This window comes from Emydura macquarii, unplaced genomic scaffold, assembly GCF_026122565.2.
Source record: "Emydura macquarii macquarii isolate MOO-44397 ecotype Brisbane River unplaced genomic scaffold, CSIRO-AGI_Emac_v2 contig_2321, whole genome shotgun sequence".
NCBI classification, from domain to species: Eukaryota; Metazoa; Chordata; order Testudines; family Chelidae; genus Emydura; species Emydura macquarii.
The window spans coordinates 599,433-610,880 of NW_027132458.1; the positions used below are offsets into that span (position 1 = coordinate 599,433).

Consider the following 11,448-nt stretch of genomic DNA (forward strand, 5'->3'; position numbering starts at 1 on the left):
GCAGTGAGAACAACATGCAGAAGGAAAGCAGAGCAGTTGACGTGAGTTACGCAAACTACTCTGCGTAGTTTGCGTAACTCCCGTTGACTGCCGCCGAATCGCGCAGTAAGTATGAACCAGCCCTCAGTGTAGCTCCTACCAGTAGATCCTGAGCAGACTTTTCACACCAAACAATACATTTGATGAATTTAACACCCAGTGTCTGAAAAAGAATTTAATTTTGACACACATTTGCTTTTTGAAGTTATTTGACCAATATTTGATTTCACCCTCTGAGTTGTATGTGATTTGTCACCTTCCTCAAGAGACTCCCATGCTGTACTTCCAGCGCTTACCTCACAAACTCAGAACAAATGTATAACTCACCACAAGGCAAGGCATGTTTTATTTATTCCATGATTCATAGCTGTTAGCAGAATTTTCACATTTAGTTCACAACAGAAAATAACTGAGCCAAGAAGATGAAAGGTTTTTCTAAAGGTTTAGCACTGTTGACCATTCACTGAAAACATGTCATTTTGTTGTATAACTGAATCCTTTACAAATAGGGTAACCATGAAGATACTTGGCCTTTTGTGGCAAAACTATGCTACTAAATTGATATTTGGACAGGTTATCTCTAGAGTTCGCAACCAAAGAGAACACTGCAAGGTTTATTTAAAAAGTGGTTCTTCACCTGTATGATTGCTTAACACATGTAATATATTTACATGGCAAAATGAAGGCATTTTCCTGCTTCAGTTTATTGTAAGACACACAGCAACTTACTGTGACAAGACAAGAGGGGATAAGTGAAATAATTTTAATATAATATCAGTGTATGATAAGAAACCATAGGAGAAAGAACATTTTCTGGATAATTCTGCAACTGTATATATTGCACAGTATAGTTTTCCAGACAAATTTACATCGAGTACATAATATATTTTAAAAACACTGATTCGTAGAGGACAACAAATTATTTTTCTTCCTTCTGTACAGAGATGAGAGTGTGATTTTTCTTTTTGAGATAGTTTGATATTCTTTAAGAAGAGTATTCGTATTCTTCAGCACTGCGGCGTCCAAAATCCATCCAGCCCATGTAATCTCTGTCGTTTATCCTGTGCATAGGGTCAATGTTCTGTACCTTGTTTCCCATAATTGAGATCCTTCCAAGAGGACCTAACAGATGAGAGGCAAAGAATAAATGAATTCAATTTCCAGGTTCACCTAATCTGATTTTTGTATTAATGTGTGTAGTAGCTAGTGTGGTTTGATTTATACAATTTTTATAGCACTTTCTTGGAAAATAGGGGGAATGTCCTCAGAATCATTTGCTTTTATACAAAATAGAAAGCATACCTATTGGAGATTTGCTACAGGCATTTGTAATTGTGTACATTGTGATTTGTGGACAGCATGACTAATAATCTGCACATTTCTCTTCTCACGTGAGGATTCTCCCATGTTGTGGAACCTGCAGCCTGGTGTTCACTATTTTGAGAGTCTCTTCTGTGACTCCTTTGGGCACATCACTATCTCCCTCTCCTCATCCCTATTCCTGGCTTCTGGGAAGGAATGTGGGAATATTTCTCCTCTTTTGCCTGGCCACTTAGAGGGATGAAAAGGGACCTGGATTTGCTCAGTGTCCTCTATGATGTCTCCCTCTTGTTTGTTAGGCAGTATGAGGACTGCTCTGTGATAAGCTAAATCTACTTGAGAGCAGTAGCGTGTCTGAGACGAGGACTCCATGACAGTTCTCTATGTTGAGCCACAGACTGAGCCGAGTAAAAGAATACATATTCTTACACTGTACGTTTGTTATGAGTGGGATGGAGTTAAGATACAGCTTTTCCAGAGAAGCTGGGGACAGGATTGTATGTGAACAGTATGGCTCGAACATATAGATACAACTGCGCTGGAACTCTTGGAATACTATTACTTTTGGGTAACTTCTGCTATTGAACTAAGGTTTTTCTATATTTCCTTCTGCCATTATATTTGAGTGTTGATCTCTGTTATTGCTTTTCATTTGCTGCCCATCTTTGTTTAAAGCATTAATAGGATGTAAAGTCAACACTTTCTGTGGTAAATCAGGCCTCACACATGAAAAAGAAAAGTCTTTATCTGTCTTAAGATATTACATCATTAGACCAGAAAGTTTTAAAACGTTAATTGAATCTGCTTCTATTCAAAGAATGTTAAAGTTTGCACTTCCATGGATACATTTTAACTTTATGTGCAGTAATAATGTAATTATAATAAGCTTAAACCTTCTACCACTGAAGTCAGTGAAATGACAAAGCTCCCATTAACTTTAATTGGAACAGGAACAGACACTATACATTGTTAATATTTAGGTTTGATCCAGATCTGAGAGTCTTTAAATTGATCAAATTAAAAAAAGCCCACAATTCTATAGAATATTCTTGCTATATAACAATTTATATTTTAAAGGAACACTGGTTGCCACAGTACTTTTATGTCTGTGGAGTTTTCTTCACAGATGGAAGTGAGTCAGAACAAAATAATGAACATATGGTTAGGAACTTAATTGCTTTATCAATGATTGCGGAGGAGAATAAATATAAACTGAATTGATCCCCTCCCCCAACTTTTTAGATATTTACTTAAACCAAAATGGCAAAAATTTAACTACTAAAAAGTCTGATTGATTAACATTCAAGGATCTCAGTTAAATCCTCAGAACCCAGAAAATTCATATACAATAATTCAAAGTATGTAATTAAGGAGTGATGAAAGTGTGTTTTTGGCAGTATTGTCTGATACCATTGGAACAGAGAGTCCTTGATCTAAGAGATGGTTTCTACTTAAGACTCCTGAGTCTGCAAATCAAAGATTCACTGGGCCCTAATGGCTCTTTTGGAGCCATTGTGATCTGCCCTGAAAAAGGTTCCTTTGAGAATTTTTAATTAGTTTGTCTCTGACTTAATAACCACAGTATGTCTCCTCTATATCCAGTACGTGTTAAAACACTTTTAGGATAACTTAATTGAAAGAGCTGGTAGATCATGCACAGTAAACTGAATTTCTTAACATCAGAATAGAGGTCATCTTAATTACTTTCAAATCTCTGAAGGTGTCCTATGGATACTACAGAGCCAGTGGCCTTCAAACATTTCAGCTTCAAATTACAGCCATTTTTGAAAGATGATAGCACTCAAACCTAACCTCTTTGGATAATAATTTATTTCCTTCCCTGTTAATAACTGAAAATATTGGCCAAATTGGGCCTCTCCACAAACCATAATCACAAACATCACCACTAAGCATTCATAGCACAGCAAAATTCCCTCTAGAGTTAAATGTTTAGTGTCTTCTAGCCAGTAGGTATGGTCTGAACATCCTAAAAGTGACTAAAATTGGAATTGAGGGGATCTCAAGATTTTTCATCAGATATCATTTGGAACCTTTATATTAGCCATTTTTTAAATGTAAAAGCAATATTATCTAGATGGTGAAATTACAACACTGAACAACCTCTCCTAGAACACACACATAAGGTCTTCTGTTAAAGGAGGGTAATATGATTGGTAGCTAATGGGTTTGAAGGGGAAGTAAATGATAGGTCACTGTGAGCTTTCTATCCATACAAAGGTTGCATGTTTTTGTCCTATCACTCTAAATCCTTTATATGCTCCTGTTACAAGTTCAATAATAAGTCCAACCATCTGTCTGTGATGGGCTAATATTAAGCTTGACGTCTCCCGAAGCTACAAGAAAGCATTGTATCATATGCCTTCTGTGGCTTTAAGGACTACAAACATACTGCTAAAAATAGGGTTTTTTTTTTTTTTTTTTTTTTTTTTTTTTTTAAAGAAATCTGAGCTAAATCAATGATACATTACATCTTCTGTCAGGTAACATTTAAGAAAATTACAGCATAAAGCCAAAGTGTTTTTTTCAGTATAGCTAGTGGAGATAGTTGGAATGCCAGTCAGATATTTTGGAGAATGCACAAACTATGAAACCATTCTGAAACAGAATAAATAGATAAACTTCCAAACAGCAGATTTTCAGAAAATGAAGGATGGAAATATTAAAATTAGATAGATATTAAGATTTTGTTTCTCAGATCTCCTGTAATAATAATGCTTAGTCCAGCAAACCATTTAATTATGACACTGATCTTTCTAAATGAAAATCACACGATCGTCTCATTATATTACTTTTACTGTTAAACTGGGCTCCTGAGCGGACATGCTTAGATTTGGCATTTGTTCAAATGTCTTCACAGCATGCCCAGAAGTGATTTCTTTTCAGTTGCTTATAACTTTATTATTACTTGACCATTTTATATATGTCAATATGAATACATGTGTGTGAGAACATAGACAATATAATATGTATGCGGTATATAACATCCATGACGTCTCAACTGCAGAACCCTACCAGGAGTAAGGAAGAAATTCTCCTAGAGTGGAGCCCAGCACAATATAAGTCCTACAATGAGGCTATGTGGAGGGAGAGGTCACAAGTGAAGTGGCCTCCCAATGTGTGTCAAAGAAGAGGTCTCTGTCAGACCTGCATAGACCAAAGTGGAGGGAAATGAAAGGAGCAGGCCATTGCTTGGGTGAAGTGAATTTCATCCTAAATGCATGAGGGGAGATAATCCTGGTCTGGGAGCAAAGTTATTGCCCAGCATCAAAACAGCTATGTAATAGCAGGCAAAGAATCTCCCCTTGGCACCCATCTCCTTCACTTCCAAGATGTCCTGCTTTCCGGCAATGCAGGGTGTAGAATATTGGGAGATTGTAGCAGGTGAAGAGACCTCTGAAACCAACACTTCACGTGTAGTCGTTTCTGTCGCACTTGGCAGCCCTCTTGCTCACTGGAAATGCTGTGCAAGTAGCCTGCCCCTTCCCCCTGCATATGCAAGCAATACCCCTGTGTATTCAGATACAAAACTGAGCTCTTTTCCAGAGCACAGCACTTCAAAACAAAAAGTGAATGAGCTTCTTACAGGGAAGTTTAAATGGACAACTATTTGCAGATGTTTTAAATCTAGTATCTCTTTTGGAAGAACAAATATCTAGCTTTTTAGGAGGAAAGCATTCCTTTTCTAAAGTCACTCTGTGTGTGTGTGTGTGTGTGTGTGTGTGTGTGTGTGTGTGTGTGTGTGTGTGCGCGCATGTATATACTATAATGTATACACTGTAAACAGTCTTATTTTGTGCAAATACATGTTTTGTGGGCCTCTATCTCACAAATCTTTACTCGTGTAGGTAATGTCATTACCTACTGAGGTGGGTAAGTACAACTAATGTGAGTAAGAGTTTGAAGAATCAAGCCCTGAAATTGAGCTACTGTATGCAACAAACCTTGTTGCAACACCACAGAGGTTTGTAGCTGTGCAATTCTAGTGTACTCCACGCGATCATGACACTAGAAACTTAAGATAATTCTGACTGTACATGTGTGAAAGCAAATACTCAATTCCTTATTACTATTTTTCAATATTTCTTTTACAAATGTAGATGATCATTGTAGTCCCTTCTGTCCTTAAAAATCTATGAATCTACAAAAGGACTGAATCTCAAAGGGAATTCTTTTGACATAGACACACGGCATAATAAGCTGGCTATTACCTTTTCTGGCTTGCTGAAGATATTTGGCCAACAGAGGTCCAACGTTGGCTTTTTGGTCAACATTTCTATCCACCCGAGGGATAGGTTTCAGCTGGCCAGCAGATGAAGGGACACGGATATGTCGGTGATGTTCTGTCAAGCTCTGCTCAAGGTCAGTGGCCACAGGATTCTCATTGTGTGAGCTTGTAGCCTGCTGTCCAAAAGAGCTCGTAGCGAGCACAACAAGGAACATGTAGATGCAGATACCACTGTACATAGCTGGAAGGAAAAGAAACTACAGATGGTTAGAATGGGGAACATCTCTGGATTTAATACTCCCCCTCCACCCCACGTCCCACTTTTTAAAAAAAACTTTTTTTTAAAAAGTGCTGACTTCTGAACAAACTACATTTTAAAATGTGCTGTAAGTCAAGGATCAGTGTTAAATGGGAGAAGATTGTCAAGAGAATATTTGACAGATAGGTAAAATGTATCTAGATTTAAGAGGCAGAGAGAAATAGGGCTGTATACTGGTACTAGTTAAGATATAATCAATCTATTGTAAAGTTCTTTGCTGAAGAACCACCTTCTCTATGCTATAGTTCCTCCTCTATCTCAGGTGATAACATTTCAGTATTTCACTGTCTTGTTCAAATATTCAGTTTTGAAAAGCAGGTAAAGACTGTTTATTTTAGCAACATTTATTTTGTTTGTGCTTAATTGTTCTAGTTGTTTTACCATATCTGAAAGAGGGCGGGGGGAGGGCAAAAAAATCACTAAGGGAAAGGAAAATGAAATCTTACAAAAATTATACATCCAACAATTGAAAAACTGTGGAACAAACTTGGGTCTCAGGTAATTTTCAAAGCTGTTTAGTAATTAGAAATAGGAACAATATGTTTCTTCATGTAAAACAGAATTTAAGTGTGACAGATATTTTCTTGCTTCTACAAAATCCAAACATAACTTACTTTATATATCTTTTCTATAATGCATGGATTTGCATAAATCAGTGTATTAACTGAAATAGAGTTGTTCTGGAAATGTAAAATTAGTCTTCAGTTTATAAAAGTCCATGCCCAAGAGGAAATATTGAACCTGGAAACTTCTTCATGCTAGAACGCTATTTTCTGCGTGTGTGTGTGTGTGTGTATAATATATACAGAAAATATATATATTTTATATGTCTAAGAACCCCTAAGACATACAAGTTATTTAACAATATACTAAAAATAATAACGTGTTTCTCAAATATGAACTGTTAAAGCAAATTTGCCCATCACATACATTAGAACTAATAATGTTTTAATGTGAGGGAAACAAGTTTTCATCAAAATTGTTAGGAGATGAAAGAAAAGTTTCAAAGTGGTAACATTTCAGGATTCTATTGCCCTGTCATAATTAGTACTTTAACACTAAGGCATCAAAACACATCCTTGCTACTTATAAAATTCATATACTCTGTATTCTTTTCATGTACATATGGCTGTTCTAACCTGACTACTTCATATAATAAGTGACTCAGAACATAAAGTCCAATATTTAAATACATATATTAGTTCATTTTCATGATTTTATATCTGTCATTTACATGATTAATTTTCATTTCCCATCACAAATGCTGTGTAATCCAAGGTGCTCACTTATAAAACTAAAACATAATTTTGCTTTCTTAGATCTTTTTCAAGGATGTAAAATAATTTTTATAAATGACAAAGATATTGATAGAAAGAACAATAGGCTCATGCTTTAATTCTTAATTCCACATATTGAAGATCTAAACATTAAAGATCTAATGTTCTTTAGTGAAGGTGCATGTGAGAATATTCATGAGAAGAATACACTGAAAATTCACATACAAAAAGAATAAGCAGACAAGTAAATACAGTCACATCATTTTAACATTTTTTTCTATAAGCAAAGATTCAACCAAATTATGGCTAAAAAGTTATTGATCCATCATCTCCTACCTGTAAGATACTTTTTCCTAGTTCAAATCAGAAAGAGTAGTGTTCAGGTTCGATAAGTTCTTGCAGTTTGAAATGCTGCTGCTTAAATAGTCTAGCCCAGTGCTGCTTGTTTGCACAGGTCTGACGCAAACGAGGGATCACCACGTGCTCAGCTGGATGCTATCACTTCGTAACAAATTAATTTAACTCCGATGGGGATAGGGTTAAAAAAATCCACTAATGAAGAAGCGCTGGGTTCTTAACCCTTTCTTCACCAGAGCTTCTTTGATCTTGTCAGGTGGCAGTATCGTTTTCCTTAACTAGTATTTTAGTTTTAATTAAGCAACTGACTTTGCTTTGGGTGGGGATACTAATGTCTTTTCACAACATTACACTTTGAAAGCCCAGAAAGAATCCACCAGTGTCCGTATTTCAGCTTTCCATGAAATAATGCTCTGGAAGATTTAAACATTCTTCAAAGAGACGCACAAACCCAGAGAGACTGTTTGTTATCTAGCTATCTAAACTAGCCCAGACGTAACATACCTGAGAAGTGGTCAGAGACTTTTTGAATGATAAGGCTCCTTTAAATATTGTTTTCACTCCCTGCACTACTATTTACAGATCTTTCAGTAACTGGTCCTGGTTTCATATGCTTAGCACAAAGAGCAGCTAAAGGCACATGCTGGCTCGCTGAGTTCTCGGCACGACTTAGTGATGGCTGATTGTATTTATTTATGGATTCTATAAATCATGCATTTCTAGGGTGTAGAGAAAGAAACCGATGCTCTATCAGAACCGTACAGGACAGTCCAGACCACTCCAAATACACGGGACATTGAGGGATTACGGGATTTCTTTCTGTTCCCCATCCCTAAAACAATGGTTTTGACATAATGTGTGTTATGTTCTCAGTCATATTCTTTACCTGTTAATTTTCCAATGCAAAAAAACATTTTTGGGGGGCAGAGGGGGACTTAGGGTTTCTTGGACAAACGCAGGTTCGGGAAATAAACCAGATGGTTTTTCTCCCCCCCCCCCCCCCCCGAGGACACCGTCCTACTAAAAGGAAGACATTGATATAACACAATAGGGAGGATTTATCAGCTCTGGTTCCATTGTTCACACGCCCAGAGTCTGAGGTTATCCTGAGGCTTTGCTACTTTGCCGCACACCAGGGGGAGCTAGCAGGGCTCCAGTCACGGATGCGCCAAACGCTTTATGTTTACACGAGGGGTGTGTTGTTACGGCTCCAGGATTTGTAAAGCGGTCTGCAAGCTGCCGCCCCTTCCCTTCGCCCCGAGCGCGGCTGTAACTCTCCGAGAACAGGCGGCTGAGCTTCCCCCGCAGAAAAACACCAACCAGGCGTGAGGCTGGGAACCGCGGCTTGATGGTTTTTTATGAGCAAGTCCCATCCACCTTCTACTAAACTCCTCTCCCCACATCATCTCCCCAGGGCGGCCAGCTCAGTTCCTTGCCCGTCACACCTGCTGCTTCTGGGAGCAAATCCGCCTGCCACGGGGACAGGGACACTCCCCCAGTAATGCACAGATACACACTAGGGGCCACCTCGGCCTCCTTTCTCCCCCTCATCGCCTGTCTTTCTCCTTGCTGCCGCTTTCCTTCGCACCCGCCTTGCTCCCCAGTATTTAGCATCAGCCCCCCTCGTTTTCCATAGAGCTGACTGCCCCGCGTGCAAACAGCTGAAACTCTCAAACCAGATTTTTTTTTCCTTTGGGGGGTGGGGGGTGGAGGGAGATAGACTCAGAGCAAGATCCGAGCCGGACCCCTATCCCAGCTGCTGACTCGTGGCTTGCCTGGCTGGGGGAATGCGCGCCGGCACTTCGCTTCGCATTGATGCTCGACACGCCCGGGCGCGCCAGATCCGTGCGGCATCGATCGGTGCCGCTTGGCCCGGACCCGCTGCTTGGTCACCGTCCTCTGCTGTCACCTACCGCTAAACCATGTGGCACTGGGCTGGGTGGGGAGGAAAGCAGAGAGCGAGCGAGAGAGGCTGGTTAGAAATCCTATCGCCTTCTCCACTAGCTTCCCGATCCAGTCTTGGGAGCCCTGAGCGCCAGGAAAACCGAGTTAAGAAAGGAAAAACCTCCTACCGCCTTCAGTCCACTCCTTGCTGGAGTTCGGAGCCGAAGTGCCCCCGGGTACACTGGGATCGGGGTGGATTCGACTTCACAGCGCTATGGCTGTGTGAGGACGGGGTGGCTGGCTTTGCTGGACAGTGACCTGGCCTTGTTTTAGTCTACACGGTGGAGACGCAGACTAGACGAATGCGGATTTTTATTTCAGCCCGGCCCCACAAGGAAAGGGGCCGGAGCAAACCCTCTTTTCTTCTAAGACACCGTCCTTCTCCTGAGCCCCACGGGTCGTGCACGGGGGGTTGTCTGCACACCTGGAAACTGAGGCAGGAGGGGTGGTGGGAGGAGAGGACGCTCCGTGAAGTGACCGTGTAGCAGGGGACAAAGAGGGACCCTCCCCGAATGAGAACAGGCGGAACAGGGGCTCCTATGTCAGTGACAGGGGCCGTGAGCCTCCTCCTCCTAAATCGCTCGGCTTCATCCTCGGCCACAACTTCACACCAGCCCTACAGCACGTAGCGCCCCCCCGGTTCTCCAGTGACCGCCCGGGCGGAGCTCCCCTGGGGCACGGACTAAGGCAGGCTGAGTTTTGCACTGTCTCAGGCCAGGTTCCCCTGAAGCGGCCTCGCTGCATTTGTTGCTTTGTTTTGCACTCCTGGGCCCCCTCGCCTGGCCAGGGGGGGTTGAGCCCGGTTTCTTCTTCGCCAGCTCTCACCCCCCGGTCCGGCAGAGGCGCGGCTCCACAGCCGGCGGCCCACAGAGGGCGCTGGGAACTTGTTCAAACCCCCTCGCTGCTCCTCCGCCGGCTCTGGACTGTCCGCCCCGCCCCCGACGCGCCTGCAGGGGACTCAGGCTCTCAGCCGTGTGTGTGTGTGTGTGTGTGTGTGTGTGGTCTGCAGGGACCTGGCCTTAACCCAGCCGGAGCCTGACTCAGCCGTGGGGAGGCGAGGCGAGGCGGGCGGGGGGAACCACATAAGGCGAACATCACACAAAAGAAACAAAAGACCAACCCCCACCCCCCCAACTTTCAACTCAAGCCGTATTTTGGGGTGGTAGCTTGGGCTTATGCTGGGCAAGTGTGGCCCAAGAGCAGACCCTCATGAGAGTATGTCTACACTGCAGAGTGAAGTCGACTTACTTAAAGCTTACTTAAAGTTGACTTTCAGGTGCCGATTTTTAGAAGTCGCTGGATCATGTCCACACCACGCGCCTTGCGCCGGGCTCTCGTGTCCACACTCGCCACGCTTGTGTCGGCAGTCCAAGCAGTGCACTGTGGGTTGCTATCCCACAGTGCAACTAGCTGCGGTGGCTGTTGGGATGAGTTTCATCATCCCATGATGCAATGCTCCTTCCCCCTCCCTTCTTCCCGCAAACAAACAGGAAACCGGTTTTTGCACCGTTTGTTTATGCCGCGTGCTCACCATTGTTGCGGAGACATGGAGCCAGCTCAACTCTGCACTATTATTGTGAGCTTCACAAATACATCTCAGCTTATCATGGAGTATTTTCAAAGAAGACCGAGAACCCGAGACACGGGCAACCGCTATGCCACTGAGGCTGCCCTGCTACAAGCCATCGAGCAGAACAATTCCCAATTGCTGCAGGTGGTAAAGCATCATCTGCAGTCCATGGAGCACCGGTTCTGGTCCCAGGAAACAAGCACAGACTGGTGGGACTGCATCATTATGCAGCTGTGGGATGATGACCAGTGGCTGCAAAACTTTCATATGCGAAAGGCCACTTCCTTCGAACTTTGCTCAGAGCTGGTCCCGTCCCTGAAACACGTGAATACTCACTTGAGACAAGCTCTGACAGTGGGGAAGTGAGTGGCCATTG

At 42.0% G+C, this 11,448-nt stretch overlaps 1 protein-coding gene across 1 annotated transcript; it reads right to left on the reverse strand.

Moving 5' to 3' along the window:
- Positions 1-359: 359 nt before the first annotated feature.
- CCK (cholecystokinin) lies at positions 360-7,582 on the reverse strand. The gene is made up of 3 exons (XM_067560843.1): positions 7,538-7,582; positions 5,589-5,846; positions 360-1,161 (listed from the first exon to the last, which is right to left on the reverse strand). The coding sequence occupies exons 2-3, from the start codon at positions 5,842-5,844 to the stop codon at positions 1,025-1,027; spliced, it is 393 nt and encodes a 130-aa protein (XP_067416944.1). The 5' UTR covers positions 5,845-5,846; positions 7,538-7,582; the 3' UTR covers positions 360-1,024.
- Between the last annotated feature and the right edge of the window lie 3,866 nt (positions 7,583-11,448).

Coding starts and splice junctions, on each gene's coding strand:
- CCK (XM_067560843.1), bottom strand. CDS start 5,844: ATGTACAGTGGTATCTGCATCTACATGTTCCTTGTTGTGCTCGCTACG. Junction 1,162..5,588: donor TCTTCAGCAAGCCAGAAAAG/GTAATAGCCAGC, acceptor CTCATCTGTTAG/GTCCTCTTGGAAGGATCTCA.